At 35.6% G+C, this 26,076-nt stretch overlaps 1 protein-coding gene across 2 annotated transcripts in view; it reads right to left on the bottom strand.

Annotated features, from left to right (window-relative positions):
* Nucleotides 1-211: 211 nt before the first annotated feature.
* EMC2 (ER membrane protein complex subunit 2) overlaps nucleotides 212-26,076 on the bottom strand; it is a 45,653-nt gene continuing 19,788 nt past the window's right edge. Inside the window, exons 6-11 of one of the 2 annotated variants that reach the window (XM_052786844.1) lie at nucleotides 16,566-16,651; nucleotides 16,336-16,395; nucleotides 13,779-13,860; nucleotides 12,535-12,645; nucleotides 10,009-10,113; nucleotides 212-3,916 (exon numbers count right to left, since the gene is read on the bottom strand). In XM_052786844.1, coding sequence (XP_052642804.1) covers nucleotides 3,830-3,916; nucleotides 10,009-10,113; nucleotides 12,535-12,645; nucleotides 13,779-13,860; nucleotides 16,336-16,395; nucleotides 16,566-16,651 — 531 coding nt within the window. In that variant the 3' untranslated portion in view covers nucleotides 212-3,829. The remainder of the gene's footprint in view (nucleotides 3,917-10,008; nucleotides 10,114-12,534; nucleotides 12,646-13,778; nucleotides 13,861-16,335; nucleotides 16,396-16,565; nucleotides 16,652-26,076) is intronic. The other variant, XM_052786845.1, reaches the window with a different exon arrangement.

The following is a 26,076-nucleotide window of genomic DNA, read 5'->3' as shown; positions in this document are numbered from 1 at the left end:
TTTTTGGGGGTGTTTTTTTTTGTTTGGTTTTGTTTGGGGGGGTGGTTGTTTCTTTTTTGTTTGTTTGGCTGGGTTTTTTAAGAGGCAGGTAGACTAATGACCATTTATTTCTGAAAACTAGTCTCTGCGTTGAATCAAACTTCCAGCTGGTGCCTACCAAGAGGACACAGATCTATACGGGTACAGAGTAATTCCAGATAAGGCTAATGACTAATTTCAAGTACTTTATTCTCCATGTAGATTCATGTATGTGTAGTTAAGCAATAGCTAGTCCTAAAATTCTATTCATGCACTGAGCAATGCAAGTAATAAGCAATATTTCGAGACATATTAAGCAGTATTAGTTTTCAGGACAAAAACACATTCAAGAACTGTTGTAACACTCTTCCACTCTGACACCAGCTCGAGGGAGGGTGGGAGAACTGCCCTTTCCCTGCATACCAGGATACATGTACGTCGCATAGCACTGCTTCACTGGAATCCGTATGGTTTAGATTTTAATGGAGTGTTGGTTTTAGAGCTGAATATATGGAAGCGCTTGAGTTACATGAAGAATTATTATTGCAAACCTGACTACAGCTACAGTTGGTGTTCTTGGAAGATGAGGGTGCAAGTAACAAGAAGCTAACAAATTCATGCCAGTAAGTCAAGTTTAATTTGCTTTCCTTTTCCCCTCCCTTCTAAAGCTGGCTGAAATACAAGTTCCACTGTAAATGCAGTGACTAGCAAACATGGATGCCATCACAAATACAGCCCTGCCAAGAGGAAGCCCTCCGTTGACTAATAACAGAGTTTCCAATAGCAACAGCAAGATATTCTGGGCACTGAACTGAAGAGATTTAGGGATATATTCTAAACAAGATGTGCTTTTTGCAGCTACAGAATATGAACTGTGTAACATTTGGACAAAAGGTTTCCAAGAAGTCACCAGTAACTAGGATTACAAAGGTAGAATCGGAGGTTTTGCTGGCTCTTCAATGACCTTTACTTCAACAGGTAACACTAAGCTCTCCCTATCAAGCCTATTATCAAAATATGGCTGCAAAAAATAAAGACAGAAGTCATCGCTACACAGTTTGGCATTGCAAAGGTCTCAAGTTTTTGCTGTCAACTGAAACAATATGAAAACATAACCTTTTATTTTGCAAAAAAGAGACTGCGTGCTTGATAATATTTTTGTGTAGCATTTGTCACTGTCAGAGCACAATACAGAACATAATCAAGTTCATTTGTTAACTAAGTAACCCATTCTTTGAAAACCTATTCTTTAATGCAAGACAGCATCAGTGACGTATTACAAAATCATTTACTAGAACTGGAAAATTACTTTTATAAAGATCACATTATATCACAGCTTCTCTTCTGTACCCTTTGCTTGCTGAGAGTGCAGGGCATTTCATACAGTTACTTCCCCTGCACACACAGGATTTTTTTAATTTTTTTTTTTTCATTTGAATTTGGAAAAACCCCCACATTTCCAGTGCTGCAATTCAATAGTTCTATCAAAGACTGCCCATGCATTTTCATGGGAGTAATTTATTTTATCTTTGAAGTAAATACAAATTTGTCAGAAATATTTCCTAGGTCAATTTGTAAGCTCTACTATGTGGGAATTATGCCAAAATAGAAGCACAAATCAGAGTGCTAAAAAGTAATTTCAAAAAGACGCTAAGCAGTAGCGAAAACTAGAAGCTTCTAAGCAGCCAAATAAGATGAAATTTGTCATCAAAACACTGAAAACAAGAAACAGAACAAACCTCCTTACAGAGAAAATGATACACTATATGCCCAAGTCTGACATTGTTATGTTAAAAGTTGCCTCTGCATAAAACGTTATATACAACACTTTCCAGCAGCATAGATGCCTGCTGCACAATACTGCACTGCTGTTTTTTAATACCTTGGAGGTAATATGTTATGCACCGCTAAGTAATTCTAGCCTACAGTACAGCTTCCCACCATTTTTAATTTTAGAATGCAACCAAGTTATTTGAGATGTAGGTAAAATAAAAAAAGACTAACAAGGGTTTAAAACTCTAGATGGCACACTCATACAGTAAAAGACTATAAATCTGAACAGAAGCACATAGGTTCACCTATGGTATTTTCTTGGTTTTCCACCTGAAACATACATAATCTATTTGCACATACTGTTCTGAGGCCAGTTTGTGAATTACTATTATAAAAGGATCTGCACTATTTCCCCAAGTTAGAATTGGGTGATTTAATATAATACTATGCAGTATTTGCAGTTTTGTATTTCAACAGTACTGAATTAAGTTAATTTAAGATTCCACATACAATTCATTCCCATGACATAGCACCCATCTTGTCACACTACCGTACTCCAACCTACTTCATGGATAATGGGAATGAGATCTTCAGTGTTTCTTAAAAGCACAGTCTTGTGCAACGACCACTTCAGTTACATACATTTTCAAGCTTTGAACTCACAGGGGAAGTTTTTGTTGCTGCTTTGTTTTTAAGCAGAAGCTCAGCTTTATTTCATTACATCAAGTCCAGGGTCATAAAAAGGACATTTCAATACATAGCCTTTAACTTACCCATCTATATAGAGTAGACAGTATAAAATCTGAAACTCCAATCAGCTTGGATGGTGGCAACAGTCATGAAAATGACATCGCAATATTTTTATAAGAATTTGTCAAGGGTATGTTGCTGCTGTTATGCAATCTTACTGAAGCCACAATAAATGAAATGATAGCTGTGCAACTGAATGGCCACAGTATACATCTGAACAACATCCAGAATGATCAGAACTGCAAAATGCCTGAATTAGGGGTTTTGACTCATCATCTGAGTAAATAAACAAGTGCCTAAAGACAAATACAAGATGGATTTACAGTGTGCTAGATGCTTCATGGTAATGGTGTAAAAATACTTTTATCCTCCAGTAAGTACAAGGCAGTTGAACATGCTATCTCACCCTTACAGTGCAGTAACACTTGGTTACTGTGGAGAAGCTAATATACCATAGCTTACACCACAGTGAAGGGGTACCCATACCACAGGTACAAAATTAATACAGACCAGCATGCAGCCCTGCATTCAGATGGTTTTGAAATTCATGTGGAACGTATGTACAACAAAGGACACACAGAAGGAATAAAAAAAGTGCATTTGCATATACCAATCAGAGAATGTGAACGTGGAAGCATTTGCCCACAAAGCCACAGAGAAGAATGTCTTTGGCCTTAAGCCAGTACAAGAGCAGCTCTGAAGCAAAGTACACGAATAAGTTTTCTCCATTTCTACAGTACTGGATATCAACTCATTAATAAAACCATTAACAGCATCTTTTTTCTCTAATAAAGTATATTCATAATCACTCCTTGCTGTATGGTAAACATTTACCAGAAAGTGTACATCTGTAGCATGCTTTTACTCTTAAATAGGCAAATAAGATAAAAATTTCTAACATGTTATTCATCTACATACATAAATTCATAATTGCCATTTGCAAGTCCAATAAATCACTGTATTTTTTTTTAATAATTTAACAAGTTTATTTCTACAAATTCTGGCTTAAAAGCAGGTATTGTAGATACAAAAATCTGAAGAGACTGATGTGCAGCACATGTCATTTCTTTATGTTGTCTATGTGGATAAGTTACTCATTTCAGTGGGTATTTATCACCTTTCTTGTAGCAGCAATAAATAGGCATTTTACTTTTCATAAAATATTATTTTAGATAGCACGTTAATCAATACAAAATTAACTTTTAACAGCACTAGAGTAACATAACCCATAGGTCATTACAGGTTGATCATGGAATTGGAAAATTTAATATTCGATCTCTGTGCGAACCTAAGACTGAGTGATTTGCAGGGTCTCCAACATGTCTTCCACTGCCTTCAAAGAGTATTTAGTTTCTTTCTTACTGCGACCTGCAAACTAATCAACAACAAAAAAGGATTGTTATTTGTCATATATCGGAAATTCTGTGCATAGATCCTGTGCAAATAACAGTTCTAAACATTAAGTACCAAAAATTAACTCTATTTACTACAAACTTAAAAGCACAGCCTCTTTATTGTTTCACTAAAACCCCGCATTTTTACTAGAATACAAGCTATATCACCCTTCTTCTAACAAGTAATGCAAATGCAACAGAACTCCTTAATTTCACTCATTTGCTCTGAATGTCAATATTCAGCACTAATAAATACTCCACTTTGAAATTTAACATTTATCTGAATAGAGATCTTCCTGCTGTTTGTTTGCTTTGCAAACTTTAATATAATTTTTATTTCAGACTTTATTTTTTTATGTGATCTAAATTAGATTATATTTGTAATTTAAATAGCAGCAAGACTTGGACCTGTAGTTGAAGCTAATCTATTATTTATTTTTGTTACAGTGAGACAGAAAAAGTTCTGTTTATCAAAACCTACTATAAAATAATCCATTCATCATGTAATTATATTTCACAGGTCAAAGTAACTATGAGTAATGACCTTGTATTTGATCATAACCTACTATTACAACAGCAATTTCAGGGAGCATTTGAAATAAAGTCTGTCTTGATAACAAAGAAAGATACAGCTCAATAAATACTACTTATGGCTTTAGATTCCCTAAGACACATGCAGCCAAGTTTGGGAAAGCAAAGAAAGGGGTAAAAGGGTAGGAGATGTTGATCACCCCATGCGGACCTCAAAAGGGTTTTTCTAACTGTATTGACAATTCCCATCACTCATCAGCCATATCTAACACAGTGGATTTACTGACTAGGTTAGTCTTCAGTCAAATGAAACTCTCAACCATTTTTAATACACCTGCATTAAAAAGTTTTGCATTTGGAGTTGGGAGGGGTGGTAAAGAAATTACAGAAGCAGTAACTGTAACTTGCTGCTAGTAAAATAGCCTATTCTCTACCTAAATGTCAACATCTAAACACTCAATAAATTTTCAATTTAATGTTTTTTATTTCAAATACCACTGGTGTCTTGCATAGTTAGTCCTTGATTTATAATGTGTCCCTTCTCTCTTGTAATTAACTTAATTTAGCAAACTCTTCATGACCTGTTAAGAAAGATTAAGTCATCAAACCCAGGTAATATCACACCAGCAACAAGCTGCAGGACCTGTTAACCTGCTTTTGACCCCTAGGCTACAATCTAATGTTGGGATTCCCAATCAGTACTGAGTTCTTAAAAAAATAGTTTTGGCACAGTAAATGAAAAGCTATTTCAAATTAAATAGTTAGGAGAATGAAATGTTGTTATTGTGACAACATTTTATAATTAAGAGACATACTGAAAATGATGTATTTTCATATTTCCAGATGATGAACTGATGTGCCATGTTTGGCTCTAGTAGTATGTATAAACCCATTCTTCAGGTTGTGCAGTTTCCATAGTGACTTGCAACAGTCAACTTCAGAGGAAAATCAAAGATTTCTTAACGCTCTCCCAGGTGAGAGAAGTAACTTGCTTAGATCTGACTTAACAGAATATCCTCTTTTTTTCACACTAAGCAAGAATAGTCCTAAGCAGATACTTGGGGAGTCCAAATCTTTTCACAAAAACAAGCAAATGAAAAAAACAGAACTCAAAATCCAAGACTGAAAAATTGTTTCAAATTCAAAGCATTCAGAGATTTCAATAAAAAGCACAGAAGCCTGAACATACTGTGGTCAAAAAGCACGCTTGGCAAGACACACAGAAAGGACGCAGAGGAAAGCTTCAAAATAAGATGAATTTTACTTATTTTACTTCTCTTCAGGGACACTGAAAGCAAAACCGACATAAGACATTAGTTTAAAAAATGTTACTTGCTAATTTCAAGACTGGTTGCCTTCATGATACTGACATGTACTTTAAGCTGAACAAATAAAACCAAACTCTGCGTCATAACAAACAGAAGTATACTTGGAAACGTAATCACTTCAAATTTGCCCTGACGAACAATTATTTTGTCTATTCTGCCATTACACAGCAATTTGACTGATTGAGCCGGAATCCATTTCTTAAAATCATGATTTAATTTTCGGTTTCCCAAATGGTTTGTAACAAAATCACCTCTCCAACCATAAATAACATGTGGACTGCTTAACACAGAAGAACTTAGCAATGTACCCAAGAAGCATGTATCTGGAAAATTACTATGAGTACGATCACATTAAAGATTTTTGTGAGCATTAATCAAACTTGCCTGCCTCTGCTGAAACGCTTCTACCAGAGGACATGCTAAACCAATTACCTAATTAAAGAGCACTAGGTAGCCATATTTTGTTTCAATGTTAAAGTAACTGACTCATGTCCTCAGTCAGAACAGATACACATTCTTCACAGGGTTTGCACCGAGAGAATAATTCAGTTTCCCAGAGATACAGCAAAAGCAAGCGTGTAATAATAATAAACTTAAAATAATTCTTTGAATAATGAGTACTTCGCTAACATCTGAAATGAAAGATTAAAACTAAAAATTTTTTTTTCTTTTTTTTCCACCCAGTCAATTAAATTTAAGTGGCCTAGAGAATAATGACCATTTTTTTCAAAGCATATGTTAGCAGCCAGGAATTCCAGCTCCATACAGCAGCCCTAGATACAAAACCTTTCTGTCTTCCTGCAAAAGTTTACATTTCTCCTAGATTAGGCACAGGTGAGAAGTACTAAGCAAGGAGGGTTACATATTTAACATCAAAATAAGTATATTAACCAGATGGAGCATCAAATATCTGTGCTTTTCAGAAAATAATATTTAATTCAGCTATTCTTTATCACCATGTTTTCCTGTAAAGAAACTGCTGTACAGTCTAACCAACATTGGTGAAAATAAGGTTTTCTTTTCACACCCAAAGACTGTTTTCTTTAAATGACAATAAACTAAAAGGTTCCTCTGATTTCATACAGGAATGCATAGGAAAAGCAAAAATCAAGTGCCAAAGCAAACTGCCTGAATGAGAGAATAAATTGAAAGAAGGGGACCAGTAAAAATATTTCAAGTAAATTGCATATAAAATAAAAAAAATGCAACTATAGCCAGTGCTGAATTTGAAAAAATAAAGGCAGTTTTCCAAAATTACTGAGCAAACTGTTGGTAATTCAAGTTCAAATCCAGGCTGAAAATGGGGAAAGATCTCACTGCAAGACAATTGCTCGAAAATAACTTTTTGAATTAATAACTTCATATTTTAAAGTCACAAATTCATATAATTTGTCTAGGCACCCAAGCCAAGGTTCTAAATGCATCTTATTCTCTAGAACATGACTACCGGACAAATTGCATTTAACAGTGTAAGAAGGTCCAACTAATAAAACAAGTCAATGCCAAACTCAACAAGCTCTTAAGGCTCTTATTACAAAGTGCTTTGGATAATGCAAGGAAAGTGAGGAGGATTTATACAGATAATATAAGTATCTAGCTTAAAACCTGGCTAGCTAGACAACCCTCCACTAATGGAGGAATGCTGTAAGGGCTTCCACTGGCACAAGCGACCACGGTTTCATCCCTAGGTCCAAAAGATGACAATTTCCAACCATTCAACACGTTAAGGGAGCAACAAATCAATACTGACTCATAGGGGAAACTGCCACCTACTACATCACCAAACACCATTTGCTGTAGATGTTGGATGTTGTAAATCTCCGACATACACACTGGAGTGGCCAAACCCTTCTGCAGTCATGTAACAAGCTCAGTAGGGTTGGGCTGGGGCAGTCCTGTCCAGCTGTAGTCACTAGAACTTCTTGTGGTACTTCTGTTAAGAGGAAGGGGGTGTTCACGCCATTTGCTTGCCAAATACTAGCTTGAGCGCTTACATTTTCTGTACGGCTAAATTCCCCCTATGATTCCAGTCAGATATGGTGTTCGTCATTTTAATGTCCCAAACAGCTAAAAAGAGTAGCTGAAGTATGCAACGTATCACAAAAGTATGAAGTCACAAAGCAGTTATGACATGTGTTTTAGATATATGTTAGTTGCGTTAACATGATCTGTTATGGTAAGCCTAAACCAAAAATGCTTAATGTAGGATCCAAAAGAGTTTCACAGAAACAGTGGAATTGCACTTTCCAGTGAAAAAAACAAAAACAAAACCCAAAGAACAAAAAACCCACCCCACACCCAGACACCCCCCCCCCCCATTACTAGTCATATTTTGTTTGAGATATTGTGATGTTAACAGAAAGCCCCGTGGAGAGAAGAAAAAAAAGAAAAAAAAAAAAAAAGGTATGCTTATCTGGCTGTGAGTCAAGTAACTACAAACTGTCATAATTAAGCTTTCATTATATTCAGAACCAGGACATGCGTATTTCTAGGTCTTAACCTTGGTATGCCACCATTCCACAGCCAACACATCCTGATGCACCCTGAAAGGGGCTGTTTCCCAGAAGTGCTAACAGGTCTCTACTGCTGCTTTGAACTGGAAACTTCAGTTGCAATATTCACTTAAAACATGTGTTCAAAACCACTCTAATCTAAGCAGTTCATTTTATTAAGATGTAAAACATGGAGTAATAGTTTTCACTCAAAATTTACACATCTTAAAACCTCTTTTGTTCTATCAGTGGTGAATCCACTGTGTATTCTGTTCTTCACGGGGTTTGGGGGGTTTCTTTTGTTTGTTTGTTTTTAAATCCTGTAATACTTGAGTTTTCCATCAATACTGTGCTTCCAGGAATGCCAGACATACTGAAGTCAAAAGAAGCCCTGCTTATTTATGGGACATCAGACAAAGCTGGTAATTCATACACACCTTACTGTCATGAGCAGGTAAATGATTTATAATGAAAAGCAGGGACTCATTTAAAGAGCAAAACAGAGAAATAAACTTTATGCACACAAGTATAAAATGGTTAATTATGTCCTCAGGGATACAATATTCTTCACTGTAAAGTACAGTCAGAAGCTACAGGGCCAATCAGGGTAAATGGAAAATACTTCAAAGTTGTAATACATCAAAAACACATCAGCCACAAGAAGCTGCACTCTTGGCAATGAATTGACATACAGTGTATTAAGAAAACTGCACTGGCCATAAAAGAAAATCCTAATTTAATTCCATAATAGATGGAGCTGGTCAAAAGGCCATTCGGTAGTATTAACTGTGAAACAGTAGCAGCAAGAGAAAAATTAAATGTTGGGTTCTGATACTGAAATATTACAGTGAGAAAGAAGCATTACATGTATAACATCTTTGCATTTAATACCAACATTTTTGCTCAGAAAAAGTTCAAGGGAGAACTGGACAGTATGATCTTGATGTTCAGGATTACTTACACATAAACTTTCATTGGCAGATCATTAAGAATAGCTGTAAGGGAGTCAAACAGATGTACAATTTTTGGGATGCACAGACAGCAGAACCTATGAGCTAAACCCTGTTTTCATTCGTAGTCATAGAAAAAATATAGAGGTTCGTAATACAAAAGCAAATCTAAATGTTTATGTATAACCTTTCAAATAGCTGAAAAGACTCCTAATGACTTCAGTAAGCTTTGATCGTGGCCCACAAAGTCTACATTTTCACAATTCAATGGGCATTCTTCTATAAAACTATGAAGAACCAACTTCAGTCACAATTACTAAGGTAATTATTAGGAACACCATTAAATAGGATTTTGAAAGGTCAGAATAAACTGAAGGAAAATAAAATTCTAGAATTTTCATTTGTTTTCTAGTAAAATAAAAGTAGATGACCAAATCACTCTAAGAATTAAGATAAAAGGTTTTATTAAAATACTTAGCTGTAGAACTGAGTCTTGGAGGTCAACATTACACTAGTGTACATTCAGTTAATGTTAGTAGAAAATAATCTGTTTAAAGCTAATAAGTAAATAATACTAATTAATAACTGTAAAACATCAACCTTATATTAATTGGTTGGCTTCCAGGAAATCTAACAGAAACAGAAGGCAAAAAATCCAAGCAAATTATGCTGAAGTACATGTCATATCTAACCTCTTGAATAGCAGTTGATACAAGTGCAGAAAAGAACTACAGAGCATGTCAAGAGTATCATAAAACTATGACGTACTAACCTGGTATGCTCTATTTATTTGGTTAGCTGCCCAGCTGGCGTATTTCATATTATCTTTTTTCATTTTTGCACTTGCTTTTGGATTGGAAGCAATATGGCTGGCAGACTAGGAATACAAAAATAAGAACAGTGTAACTGTAAGATATATGTGCATGAAAAAAAATGAGAGCATTCAGCACCTTTGCATTCAGAGCCCCACGCACAGTGATAGCGGAAAAAGAAAAAAAATAAAAACAGTTACTGGTAAATGCATCCAAATAAGAATCAGCTAAACCTTTAAAGAATTGCTTTATTAATTAAAGCTAAACTAGGCTTCAGCTCAGTTGTGTTCCAAGTTAAGAACCAAACCTGGACATGATCAGCTAATCCAATTTGCTTTTCCTAAAGTGAGAATTATGAATTAGTTTTTTGGATTCAATTTGTTACCAGAGATGGTATAAAATACATCACTTGTGTGTCCAAACTGCCATTAAAAACATGACATTTTTCCGCGTGGCATCAGAAAGCACATTTTAAATGCAGGTAAGACTCTATGTTGTACATAAACTATGCCCATCTTCCCCTGAAAAAATGAAAAAGACTTCTTAAGAACCAAACTCATCTCAGAGACTTTTCCACTTATATAAATAAATCCACTTTGCAAGGAATCACTGTTACTCCCTCCCAGAACATCTTTCTGAGTGCAAAAGTACTTGAATGCAAAGAACCACAGAACCCATCAATGAAGAACCTCCAGAGAAGATTTTACAAAGGAGCATGGAAGCAAATGTCTACATGAATAACACATTTCAAACTTAAAGAATGTTCCCTTACAGTTATCTCCCTGAAACTACCTCCAGAAATAGGAGAGGAGTGGGACTGTCAAAGCAGCAGCCTCCACAAACTCAGGAATGCATTCTCTGAGGCCGTGCCCACATGAATTGAATTTGTGATCTAGTACAAGGTCAGGACCCTAAGATGAGGCATAATTCTCTCTGGTTTCCTGAATTCCATGAAGTACTGACCAGTTTCCTCAGTAGATACAGCTGAAAGCCTTTGTGGAAAATTTACCACAGTTACGGACATTCTTTGGGGGACTACAAACACTGGGCATGTCTGTCAAGTACAAAAGCCGCAGCCACAGCAAAACCAGATCCTAAAGCCTGGAAACAGCATTACAAAGAAATCAGGAGCCAAAGGGTAGATACTGAAGCAGTGATGGCAAATTGTGCTTGCAAAAACCACCTAGTAAAAATGTGACAGCAACCAGCTGAGCAAAACTGAAGAACTGAAACAGAGCATACACACATTTTTTGGAGTAATGAACTTGCATTACGCAAATCAGGGTTTATGTGTATGACTTTCAGGCACTGCCAAAACAAGTTTCCCAAATGCTTGGGTCATGTTAGCTCAAGGTTGCCAGCCAGATCATCATAGATAACAGGCTCTAGATCTACTTTACAGACTGAAAATAACAAGCAGAACATAAGATCTGACAGAGGACAAGCCAAGATCGGCCATAATAAACCCCAGGCCTGTTCTAGAATCAATGCAGAAGTCTATATGTATACACACCTTAAAAATCAGTTTAGGCCAATAAACAGATTTGGTACAAAACTTACTCCTAAAAAGCTAAATGACCTAAGGAACAGCAAGGAGGCAGGCTCTTCTCCTTCATGAACATACAATCACCAACCCAAGAATCTCTGCAGATGGGCTAAGAAGATTAGGTCTAAGTCTCTTGGAGTCTTAATGGTGATGCCTAACAAGTCTTTGAAAGGAAGCTGCTATTGCCTGGTATTAGCAGGAAGCCTCAAAGTTACCTGCCTGATGTGTCTCTGTAAGCTGCCCCCCTCCCAAGAGACAAAAGGGTGGCCTAGATTAAAAAACAAAAACAAAAAAAAAAAAAGGAACCTTTCTGGTTTTGTCCCTAAAAAGATCTTTTCAAAGATCTAAAATCTAAAGGAAGATCTTCAATAGAAGCCTCAGTATCTTTGGAGAAACTGAAGAGCTGGTGCCAGTACGTGTTACCCATAGTTACTGTAGTCATGGTCACACTCAAGCCAACAATGCTGTGCAAGCTGAAGACTCATTTTGAAACTGAAAGTAGAAAGTTGTATTTAGAAATTGGAGTGAGAAAAAACAAAGAAAAAAACCCCAGGTTGGTTAAAAAAAAAAAAAAAGAGGAAAAAAAAAAAAAAGCAGCCATCATACTGTGCTGGTACTCTTCAGCAGTTCGCCTTCTTGTAGAGAGGAGTATGACTTTAAATCCTTTTTCAAGAAGTTACCTTCATGTGCCAATAATGATAATTCTTGGAAAACACAGGCAAGACTTAAAGCTTAAAAGCACTTGAAGTAAGGAGTACCTACTGGCATAAATTTCTCCATACTCAGTATTTAAAAACAATTAATAATCTGAGCTATTAAGTCAAACCAACAGAAAAAAAAACCCCCAAAACCAAAAAACCCCAGCAAATGGTAAAGGATAATATACATGCATAAAAACATATTCAAAATGATAACATGGAATACCTATAATTGTGCTTACCATGTAAAGTCCAAACAAAGCTCTCATATTTCTGTTGTTAAGCTTCAGTGCTTGTGCAAAATACTTTCTTGATAGCTCAAGGTTTTCAAGCCCCCCTTGAGTGTATTTAACCTGCAAAAATTATAAGCTCCTGAAACGTGCACATCATCCATATCTCAGACATTCACTCTTGAAGCAAAGATACTATGAAACCTCACTTCAGGTTTGTTTCGCATGGTATTTCAAATTAGGTAAGTGCTACTAAAGGCTAAATACTGGCTTGGGAGAAATCCGAGCTCTTTTCAATATACAAATTTTTAAATATTTAACTATAGGAGGAAAAAAAGCCAGCATTAATTTAATTAATTTATTGCTACAAGAATAAAAAGTGATTATTTTACACCTACACATACTTACAACCTCGGCATAGTCTCTCATGAAAAGTAACACAAACTTTAAATCTGAAGCGAAATTCTGACTACTATAAATCCATACTAACTCTATATTCCTTCAGCATGCATTACACCAGTACACAAAACAACACAATGCCTTTCATTATCTATTCAACTGCAACAGTGTACAAAGTTTAGAATATTACTCTGTTGTTTTTCTATTCATTTTGCCTGTTATTAGATCAACAAAAAGAGGGATAAATACTAGAAGACATGCTTCAGTCTTTCTACCAGAAAGCTATTTAGACTTTCAAGTTTTAATGTTAATCCAATTTTATCCACATTAACAAAACAAATCCATTCTAAGCAGTTAACAGTACAATTGAGGAAAAAAAATTGTATACATCGGAAAAATAATGCTAATGGCTAAAAACCTTGAGCTAAAACTTCTACGGGCTCTCTCTCCCTCCAGCGCTCTTTCAGGCAAAATTTCCTATGTGGATCCCGAGATCTGGCTCCACAGTAACAGGCAATATATCATAACCTAGGCAGCATTGTTGTGGAAAAGTTTAACTTCTCATGCACTTGATTTGAAAAATGCATAAACACTTCAACAAGAATAGCTCATTTAAAATGAATTTTTATCTTCAGTAATTCCTGTCCTTTCTCTTATATTTAGCTTAGTCACACCAAGTAAGAAAATACAGTTTTCTTAACATGTTAAGTTCTACGAGATGTTAACATTCTCTGTGTACTCTCTTAAATCTCCTAGGGAAAAATTAAAGAAACCATTTGTATTCCATTTTCACCACTTCAGTAACATAAAAACAGAATATGTATTGAAACATAATTGATTTTTCCAAAAATACCTACTTCAGCATACTGCTGACAATATAAGTGGTTGTGTGGATTAGTCATCATAAGCTCCTCTAAGCAGAAGGCTGCCTTTGCATAGCTGAGGAATATAAAAACAGTAACAAAATGAAACAGCGTATACAGTTCTTTGCTTCAGTTTCTTTACAGCACAATAAAAGAAGTCTTACTTTTCCCCCATAACTTCACGTGATTCACAATTAAGAAAAATATTTTCTTTTAAAATGATGTTTGAAACCTCAAGTTACTATTTTTACATCATAGTGAAAAATGTACAAAATTTAACAGTCTAGGTATATATGGAACAGCTCATGGAAAGCATTTAATATACTCATTTCCTATTAATAAGTGCTATTTCTTATTAACAAGAGTGATGAGTAGAAACAGGCATTAGGTACTTAAGACACTGAACTCAGACTACAAAAGAGTTCATTTTTTTCTACAAGTAACTTCAGCTACCTGAGGATTCACAAACCAAGCTACAGACCAGAGCGCTTACACTGTCAGTTAACTTTACCTGCTCACAGTCAACCACAGAAGTGAGATCGAAAAACCATACTAAAAGCAGTTCTAAAAATCAAACAGTTCAAATGTATATATGAAAATAGCATCGTACCAGTCCAAATGGGCAACAACTTATCATTGAATAAAGAAAAGGCTACTACTTGTTCTTTAAATGAAAGCTTTCAGAAAGAATTAAGAAGTCAAGCTCAAAATGTAGGTTTATTTCTAAAAATCTTAGCTTCATAGTCTTTCAACCAATACAGCTCCCTGCAGAATTTACATCTTCTACAGATATGCGATAGCACTGTTGCACAGAGTTTACATGATAGGATTCCAAAATTCAGGGCTGCAATGTTTATAATGACAGTGTGGGTAGATATTTAATATCAGACTAAAAGCAATTTAGCAATTATGAGACAATATTAAACCATATAATCTGTAAAACCTTACTTCTTAAAATTAATACATTGTGGTTTTCTCCTGTGCACATTATGATAGTCACGTATGTATTTCAAATATTAATTTGAAGATAAAAGGATAGCCATCTCATTCTCCAAAAGCAGAAGCCACAGTCCTCCTAACGGAACAGAGCATATATAAACCTTGTACATCTAAGTGTGTTTATGAACAACGGTAACAGCATGGTGATTTCACAAGCAAGACTAAATTTGTGACACTGATAAAATAAGTAAGCTGACGAATTGTCTCTTTTTTAAAAAATTATCTTTCAGTTGCTTTTTAGCCAAGATCCCAATTTTCTCCCCATTTAATCATCAAAATAATAATAATAATAATAATCGTGTTCATAAAAGTACAGTGAGCACAGTCAATTCTTTCAATGAACTGGAGAAAGTTCTACGTATTATTTATAATTGGAATTACAGACCAAGACAAATATAAGCAAAAGCAATTTCTCGGGTTTTATTACACAATTTTGTAATAACGATTAGAGCCAAAAAAACCCCAAACCCACTAACGGAATATGTATGTTTGCACCACTCTATCATTCACTTTTGTACCAACAGATTTGACAAGCTTAAATATCTTTCTAACTTTTTTTTTTTTTTAAAAAAAAGATAGCTATTTTCTTGGAAAACTGGCTGGTGAATTTCCCAAAACAAATGGAAATCTGGATATCAAAATTCTAGATTATTCCTTAAGTCAGCATTTGAAAGAGCTTAATAACTGTTTTCTTTGAGAATGGGGTGGAAGGAGAGGTGATGGGGGAACAGTTTTTTCATCACAGTGAGAATGGCTATTTCTTTCTTTAGAATTTGATTCTTTTACTACTCTCTGGAAAGGAAGGAAGGAAACAATGTGATATAATTCAGGCTGGGCTGAAGAACTAAAGAAAGGGGAAAAAAAAAGATACGCCTTTGGGTGGAGGTTAGAATTAATGCTGTGATATTAGAAGACTTGCACTAAGGCTTTGAGCTAATCCTCTCACACTGGGATTTCCTCCTGTCACTACAGCAATAAAAAAAAGCTAACAAAAACATTAAATATCCAATAAGCATGTTACTACAACATTCAGCATTCTTGATTGCATTGGGTTTTGTACCCAGGCGACCAGATGCCTCTAAATCTGGATCCATGTTTTGTTTGGGTTTTTTTTATAAAGGTTACTAAAAGTTCTTGCAGAGGTAGGCTAAAATAAAATCAGAATACCAGTTGCTGTGATCAACTGATTTTAAAAGTAAAGAATTTAAAATCTATAACTAGTAAAAAACATCACTTGAATGAAAAATTATGGGAAATAAGTGCTGTTCCCTGCTACACTTAAACCACTTCTTTTAAAATACTGGATTTAAAAAAATGACTGAAACATGCAGGTAATTAAGTAAACTGTTTCTGTTTTAAAATCAAATGCCTTCTTAAAGCATTTGGTAGTCAGATAAGGTTGGTAATTATTTTCTATTGATGCTTGTTATATTGGAAATGTGACAGCATACTTTCTAACACTAGTCCTTCAAAAAAAATCACTGAGGTCTTTGACTTACACAGAGTAGGTTTCAATTTAGCCGTTTTTATGCGGACTTAGCAAACAACTTACTCATGTTCATTGATGTAAAGTTCTGCAAGTTCATGCCAAGCTTCTTGGTCTCCAACAAATCTGTATAGAGAAAACAAGAGAGGAAAAAAGGAAAAATAGAAAGAATGTGCAAGGGATTCTGTAAATGACCAGCATGGAAGCAAAAGCGTAAATCAAATGCAAATTCCATTTTAATTAAAAAGATTTATCAGAATAGCAAAACACAATCTGTATTCTTATAAGACACTCACTGTTCCAGATACTCATTCAGCTCTCGGATGGCCTCAAGATTTTTCCCCTGGGCTTTTCGAATGGCAATCTTACGCTTTCTTGCTGCCTATGGATTGACATTAATAAAGGATTAGGGTCTCATAATTCCCTAGGTTTTTGTAAAGAAAGTAATTTGACTGTGCAAATTATTATCTCAATACCAGTGGAATTCCACTGCAGAGCAACTGCTAGGTTGAAGTTTATAAACATACCCTATGACATCCCACTGAGAGACTGAAAACCTCTTCTTACAATCACATTATGTATGCTTTTCTTTGGAGACACAAACTGTATGCATTATTTCATTCAAATAAATGACTGTCCAGATTCTGATAATTACAAAACAGCAGGGGACACTAATCTTCAGCCGTTCCAAAGACCCCCACCTTGTCATTCACAAGATCCATGACTGAAGAGGAAAGATGGTGACTGAGTCTTAGAGAATCCCACAGATGCATCTTGGTTGCCACTGTATAAATATGGCTTTCAGCCATTTATAAAGATTCTTGCTGGAGTGCTGAATGCTACCTTTCATTAATGTTGAATACACACCAATTTCATAAACCAGTCTCTTACCATTCTTGGAGCACAAAGAAGGCTCTTCAACGTAAAGGGAATATAAAATAGCCATTTCAATGGCAAAACTGAGCAGTACTTTAATATGTGGGTGGAAACAATAAACAAGTTATAAGAATTACAATGCATTTAAACGTTGAACACTATAAAAGTTGTTACAGACCACCAGGAGAAAAGATACACAGAATTTTAATAGTTGATTATTCTGTACTTCAATCCAATATTCCAGTTTCTGAAATACATTGGTTACAGTTCTCTAAAAGCAGTTTTCAGACCTGCAGGAGCTGTGAATCAAGATACACTTGAGGTGTAATTCAAAACAATGGATGTCTTCCCAGCAGTCTGACAGAGTTGGAGCAAACAGCACTACACCTCAGCCAGCCTGAAAGTCATCAGATCGGGAATCTGACAGAATGAAAGTAAAACCAAATTCCAGCGTAACACGCCTCAAAGAATGAGCACCATCAGCCTCCTGTCTCTCCTATAACCGCTCTTCTCCCGGGTGATCACAACCGCTGTAGTCAGACAAGAGGACAGACGGTCTGGTGTGCATGATGTGTCTGCATATACACACACACTTAAATGCCATTTGTCCATGAGATAGTATTAATATAAAAAAAAAAAAAAAGCGCACATTTTATCTGGGAACGAAGTCCCATTGTTTATTCCCCTCATAGCTCTCATCCCATTTTGTATCTTATAAAGAGGATATACAGTTGGGTATCACCTTACAGAAGCCTTGACAGCACAGGAACAGACAAGTCTTCAACAAAACCTTAAACGATTTTAATCTTTGAATTTAAGATAGCTCTGAAATTAGTTTCTTCATGATGTATCTTCCCAAGATCACAGTCACATACACCCCAAAAGAGTCCTTATACTTTTACAGTATTTTAAACATAACTATTCTCTTAAATAATTTCTTATCCTTTGATCATCATATGAACAAATTAATTGCTTCCAGAAGAAGAGAGTGTAGCATTTAGAGTAAACTAGTTCAAGCTAACAAAACAGCACAACTAGAAATGCTTTTAACACTAACTGTAGGTTAATTCTTTCCTTTGAGTTCTTCCCCTTCACCTCCCCCACAAACATATATTTGATGAAAATTCAGTGAAAATTACTCAAGTGAGGAAAAAATATTTCACTCTTCTGCTTAAACGCAAGGCACAGGCAGAGAGAAAATTCATCAGAACAATCAGGAGACAAATTAGGACACAGGCAATGTGGTAGGTTTACCCACAGTCATTTTGTTTTCCACTGCTTCTTTGTCAAACTGCAACCTAGGAAGTTACATTCATCATTCTACTTTTATTGGGAGACATTCGGCTAAAAGCCGTAACTGACTGTGGAAATTCTAACTGCTGACCACATTTATCACTATAACAATAACACACACTTGTTATTTTATTTTTTATTTTTTAAAATAAATATAACAGTGTAATTAAACTTTTTTTTACTATAAAAAGAATAATCCCACATTCTTATCATATTGCTACTATTACTAAACAAAAAACAAACCAAAACAAAACCAAAACCATTGTTCTCTATCACATTTTATGAAGAGGTCTCAAAGCATTTTGTAAAGCAGGTCACTACCCTTGCTATGGTGGGAACACCAGGGTAGTGTTAAACTCACTACCCAAGGCTGATATTATACACAGCCCAGCGGCCTGCCCACTGAGCCCGAAACATGAAAGAAGGGAAAGTGGGGATAACAGCATGCACAGCCAGAGAGGCGTAACATGCAATTACAGCTTACAAAGACAGAAGGTTTTTTTGCAGGTAACGGGCTATCTACTTTAAAATATAGCTTTTCGATTAAAAATTCAGTTGTTATTTTCAAAATCTAAAGAAAAAACAATCAAGAAACTGATCAAAACTAAACTGCTTGGGAACCGAAATAATCTAATACATAAAATCAATCAGTGCATCTGACAACTTAATTTGCAATGGCAAACAGGAACAGTATACATAAGCCACCCTCCTTTTTTGTTTCTAATGCAACTCCTTCAGTTGCATGCAACTCAGTCCTCCAAAAGAGTCTGGAAACAGATTTTCTCCATGGCTGCTTTATTTCTTAACCACAGCACTCCCAAGTAACATAAATCACTGGAATCTCAAGACATTAATTTATGAAAAGCTACAACTATTTCTAGTCACAAATATAAAATGATGTTTACCTATAACAAGCATATCATCTAATGCAATCAAATAATGAGGATAGAAGGATTAGACATAATTAACATGTTCTGATGGTAGAATTTAGGAGTTAAATGAATTACATATACATTTGACAGAATTTATCTGCTTCTAAACTGCACCAAATCCCACAACATTTCTTCAAAATTACACTTTTTGTTTCTTATTTGAGGAAAAATAGTATTTAAAACTTCCTTTTTTATCCACCTTCCTTATCACCAAAAATAAAGCAGCATCTAGGCTTGAAATCTGCACTCTCTTTACCCTCAAATAAACCTTCAAAAATGCTGGGGTAAGTTTATTTACAGAAAACTCTTAGTTTACAAAAAAGAGACTCCGCCACTTCAAACAGTGCTGACATTCAGAGGATGAACAAAATGTTGTATAGTAGCATAGAATTTTTCAAAGTCTCTTTAAAACCACTGGGAAGAAGTCAATAGGATAAAGGGGTTTTTTAAAGCCATTACTAACATTTTTCCATCACATAAATAACACAAATATTCTGAACGCATTGCCGAGAGACATACACATAGGTGTTCAGTAGATCTGAAGTATTCAGACCTGTGATTCCTAGGAGTGGTAAGACTGGCTAAAAAATAGACATGAAAACAAACTACTATTGCTTTTACCTGTATTCCCAGACTCTCTCCCATCTGACTTTCTAGTTTTTGTTTGAAACATAAAGACTATCCAGAGTTTTTTTAAATAAAAACTGAAATTCAATGACTCCAGTTGTCAATACTTTAGTGTGCTGTAAACTTCTAATTCTCATTCTGATTTATATTGCCTCCGAGCCCCTATCTAGCTTCCTGCGTGTATCAGCTTCCTCCTCAATGAGCTGGGGCTCATACTCAGTATGCTTACTGAGCATCCTGAGGAAAGCCGCATAACTAAAGACAATTTATACACATAGCATCAATTTTTATTTCCATCAAATTAAACAAAATGTTTTACTGTGTAGAACCACTGCCAACACTAATAACCCCTTTACCCGGCAAAAAAAATAGTTATTTGATAAGGAAAGGCAGCCCCCTCCCCCCAATTCTACAGAAGCTTTACCTAGCATTTACTTCATATATGCCAATTTATTACCAACTGAAGTATGAGCTGATATAAGAAAATCAGGCAATTTCATTATGTTTCAGGCCTTTTTTTAGTAAAGATCTCACATTTCAAAATATAAGCTCATTTTTAGGGGACCTATTGCAAGATACTAAAACCCATCAAAATGCAGAGTACAAATCTGTTCAATCATTAATTTCAAGTCCACTAAGAATATTCATGAGAAACTTATTTTTAACTACAAGATCTGAAATTATTTTGAAATCTACAAAGCATACTAAAATAGTCCTAACAATTACGTTAATAAAGATAAAAAAATAATGTTCAAGAGTTACATTTCAGTTCTTCGCATCATGACCGTAAGATTTGTAAGAACAAGCCTGATACAAAAATGAAATCAATCTCCTTTCTCCTTCCACCTTAAATCAAAAGGAAAAGACAAAACTTTCAGTGCTGCAACAAGATCTGCACTGTTTGACCATGCAGAACCCATGACATGGAAATCCCCCTATCAATTTTCCAGAGTTTAAAACAAAACACTAGAATGGTTATTGGCCAATTCTGTAAATCCAGCATTCTTAATCGAAAGATATATGCCATCTTAAAGAAACACTTATACCGTAATCAGTATCATATGGACTAAGGTACTTCAGTATGTCACATATTTATTAAATAGTGAACCTTTCTAAGCTATTTCTTTTAAAGACTAATAATCCCCAATCTGGCACAAGAACTAATCCTCCATTTGTCATGATTCTTTTTAATTAGCATTAGGTAGACTCAAAGTGAAGTGAGGAGTTGAACATTTATCAACTTCTGCATTTCATTAGTAAAACATACCAAGAGAGAGTCTAAGATTGTTCTAAATTTCATGGCTGCAAAGAAAGTATTAGTAGGAGAATTTTCAGGGACTGACACCTCTAAGAAAGGAACAATTTCATATCTGTATAACTGCTGCAGCATTAAACAAATTATATTTTGCATCTTAAAAAGAAATTCTTCTAATTTTTAAATTTGTTTTTATCAAGGACTTAATGTTTTAGAAAATGTGCTTTTGGTCTGAGAGTTTGATACATTAAAATAATTTCCTTCAAATTGCAATATGCAAATCAAAACAGAAGCGTAAACAACTACAACAAAGATAAAGGGAAGGGATTACACAGACGTCAAAAAATACCACATAATCTGAATACAACCACCATAACGAATGTACTCTTACCAGACTTAAAGTTTTTTCAAAGTTGACCATGGAAGACAGTTAAACCAGGCCAAATCTTGCAAATGAATCTATGCAGGCACAGAGCTGCTGAGTTGAAGCTGCTCCTTTAGGGATAATGTCAAAGCTTAAGCAGCAATAGTGAACATAACTTTTTACAGGATTCTAAGGGGAAATCCAATAAATAGCCTATAAAGTCTAACATCAGCACACAGCAAACTGGTAGAAGCTATCAAGGCTAAAAAACTAAAGTCTGGAATTGGAAAACATGAAAAATGTTATATACCAAAGAAGAGTAGGAGCAGTTTACACAGAGGAAAGTAAGGCTTCCCTGATCTACTGGAGTTCTTTAAAGGAGTCACTAAGAGTGTGGATGAATAAAGATCCATTTAAAAGTCAACTTCGACTTCAAAAATAATTTCAACAAGATCTCTCACTCTGAAGCTGAAAGCTCTGAAGGAAACTAAGCTGCCACAGTGTAAGAGGGGAAGGTCTTCACATGGATAAATAAATTAGTCAAAAGATATAAAATAGAGGAGAAAAGAGTTCTCGTCTACCACCAGTGAGTTCTCTGCACTGAGAATCCCAGAGTTGCCTGTACTAAAAACTACTGCTCAGCATCTTCATAAGTGATCTAACAAGGGAATTAACAGTGATGTGCTGAAGTTAATTGATGATAATGAGTTATGTAAGCGTAAAGAACAAAAGTCAGTTGCAAAGAACAGCATTCACAACAGTGAATGTCAGCATGATAAAAGAGCCCCTGAAATTTAATCTAGATAAAGGGCTGAAGATAGAGTAAAACAATACTAACTCAATGTACACAGAAAAGCTGTCTGAATTTGCCCAGTTAGGAAGGAGAAGGTGGAGTTGCAACAAACAGTTCTATAAAACATCAGTTCAATGTTCAGAAGAGGTCTTAAAAACCAAACAAAATAAACACCCTAAAACCCCAAATCCGCAACACTATGATACTGGAATTACCAGAAAAGAAGACAGAAGAGAACAAAGAAGACAGAAGAGAACACATTAGTGGCATCATTTTGCCATTGTATAATTCCATAATGCTCTTGCATTTTTAATACTCACTGCAGTTCTGTCCTCTCCTTCTCATCCAAATATAGAAAAAAAAACCCAGAAAGGACACTCAGAACACCAGCAGAGTTTCACAGGACACAGGACAGCAACAAGAACTGCTGGACAGGAGGACTTCTCAGCTTAGAGGGAAATAAAATGCAAAAGATCCCTAAAATAATGGGCATGAATAAAGTGAACAGAAAACAACTGTTGACAGTAACAGGCAAATTAATGGTATCAAATAAAATAGTTAGATTGAAGGGTTGGGGGTGGGGGGAGTCCATGAATAATGAAATTTCATTTCTGAATGATGTTGTAGACTCAAGTACACCAAATTTATACAAGTTCAAAAAAGTTAAAAAAAAAAAATCAATGCAGAAATTTCATGAAGAGCTATTAAAAACAGAGTTACCACTTCCGACACAGGAAAACCGTAACATGAAAATGAATAGAAACTCGCAGAACAGACCAGAGCATACTGTGATTGTCCCGTTCTTGTACACTTCTGCTATCTGCTATGGGTCACTGTCAGCAACAGGACAAGTAAAATGGACTTTTGGCATGACTCCAGTATAGCTGTTCTTACGTTCTCAAATACTTAATTTCAAGGGACAAAATCTCCACCAACATTTAAAAGTGCTACGCTCACAAAAACAAAACATGGGAAAAAAGCTGGAATGCACTCTGCTCTCTTACTTCACCGATCATGATTGAACAAGAAGCAAAACAAAAATCTCACAAAGGCAAGTGATGCTCTAACTGTCAAAAGAAGAAAACATTTCTTTAGGATCCACATAGTGCATCCCCAGCTTAGCCATCAGTCCTCCTTGGGGACTATCTGAAGCAGCAGCTGCAGCTCTTCATACCTCTCACCAACTCCATCCTGCATCAGACACAATACCAAACTATCTTTTTTGATTCCCTTTAGAACTACCATTACACATATTTAAGTTTAGGGCTAGTTGTGTCTTTCCCAGCAGTGCTAGCAATATATTTAAGGAAACATACACACATCACCTCAGAAAATTCCCCCTATTAGTAGGTACTTCATTTGGTGACCAATCGTCCTTCTTGCAACTTAAAGCGCCCTTTAGACAAATGTACAAAGCTGCAAGAACTTCACAGGAGGTCTCTGTTCAAAACGAATGCACAGCTACTACAGGAGTTTTGAAGAATTATTACTGTTCAGATGATAAATAGATATCCAACGCTTAGACTTAAGTGCTCATTATTCTCATGTTATTTAGTAGACAAGGAACTGGGGGGGGGAAAGTTACCTATACAGTCAAGAGGGTAGTAACGCACAATGATACAAAGAGATGCTAGGAAGAATGAACTCAGATATTCGTGATGTACAATTGCTGCCTATTTATATGATACTAAGTACTAGGATATTGCTCTGAATCTTTCTAGTATCTGGATTCCCACATGTCTTAGCCACCTCCCGTGCCTCTTTTGAAACATGTCCAGCTTGGCTAGAAAAAGAATCTCAAAATAATATGGGAAAGTGTAACTTCATGTGAACGTATGCATACACTTGCTCCTGCCCACTCCCATAAACAACAGAGTTATTAGTGAAGTATTTTATGAACCCTGGAAGACAACAGCTTCACCCAGAACACTATCTTGTTCTGAGAATTCTAATTTTTAATTCTTTGTTCACACAACTGTATTACTAGACCCATGAAGTTAATGAGATTATCCACATGCTCTAAGCTAAGCAAGCATATACAGTGTCTTGTATTAAAAGTTTAGTTGAAAAAGCAGCAAGAAAAACAGCAAAATTATCACCCCAATAAAGACATCAGATTTTTTGTGGATTAGAATTAAGGCAGAACTTTGTGCCTCATCTCACTGTCCCCTGGTGTTGACCAAGTGCTCTGCAATCTTCTTGATGGTTGAGCTGAATTATCAGGAGAAACTGCAGATGCACTAGGATGACAGCGGAGTGGGTTAGACACCAACGTAAGTGCTGAACATCATCATCATCAATCTTCTTTGCTCTCCTCGACAGCCACCTCGAGAAGGGCCTGACTGACAAAAATATTTAGCTATCTAATTAAAATAGATGGGTCTATATTCAAATTGCTCCCCAAAAGCAGAATCTTTGCCAGGGTAAAATAATGCAAAAAGGCATTCAACTTAATCTGATACAGACATATATACATAGTTTAAAAATTCCTCATTTAATATTCATTACAGAATTGAAATCAATAGCAAAATCAGAGAGCTAACTGCCTGCTTAGGAACTGAATCCTAAATAATTTTGCAGAGCTGGGCTTTCATCTGTTCTCCATATGTAAGATGTCAGTACTATTTCATCTCACATGGCTCTGGAACAAATGAGAGAAAAAAACCATCCAAGATGCTACTTCCATTTGTGAGGTTCTTATGTATGAGCCCCATTCACAGAATGAGGACTTACATATCAAATAGAAAATACAGATATTATCAATTCCATGCAAATTGCCTACTGAACTTAGCACAAGCAATCCATCCAAAACATAAACCTTAATGTAGTATCCAGACCACTATTAAGGATACTGAGAACACTGTGAAGATCAACTTGCAATTTAAAAATGCCTACAGTTTTAATGTGGCATTACATTTCATATTGCAATATTATATCAAAGTTTAGCCATTGTGTTACCTCAATTTACAAAGGATACAGCTAAACAATAACTACTAACTTCAAAAGATGTCCAGTCATTTTAAGGGCAGGCAGATTCTAGCATTTTTTAACTAGCATGCTTGAGCATTTAGCCTTATCTCCAGAAGGTATGAAGTGTACCTGGGCTTTCTTTAGCGAAAGAACAGAAATCCCATGTTGCAGAACCACAAGTTTGGTTACTTGCAGCATTCAAATGGTATATGTCTTCACTATTAGAGCTAAAACAGTTACTAACAGAACTAATACACACCAGGTACTACAGGGAATAAGAGACATTTCACCAGTAGGTCTCAAAGCTATTTACTGACAGCAGAAAATACAGTGCCTCAAGGCAAAATATGATTTTTTAATTTTTTTTTTTTTTAGGGAAGAAAAAAAAAAGCACGCAAGACTTAAATGTTAATACAAATCCCTCTGTTCTGATCTCCTACTCACCCTTCAAGCCATCTGTTCCCCTACATCTGACCTGATGACTCCTGTTAACTAACCACCTAACATTCCATTACCTTTCTCTTTTGGTCCTCACAGTTCTGCTTCCTTCTCTTTTTACTCATTTTCTTCTGGATGTTTTTTTTTTTTGCCTTCTCCTGCTCATCACTTGGGTGCAACTCAGAAAAGAAAGGAGCCTCCCTACTTTCTGCCCCTTTCCCACAGCCCTACAGCCATGAGGAGCAACTGCAAGGAAGTC

The sequence above is a fragment of the Harpia harpyja genome, chromosome 5 (genome assembly GCF_026419915.1).
Source record: "Harpia harpyja isolate bHarHar1 chromosome 5, bHarHar1 primary haplotype, whole genome shotgun sequence".
NCBI lineage: Eukaryota > Metazoa > Chordata > Aves > Accipitriformes > Accipitridae > Harpia > Harpia harpyja.
This window is presented reverse-complemented; position numbering and strand designations above follow the sequence as displayed.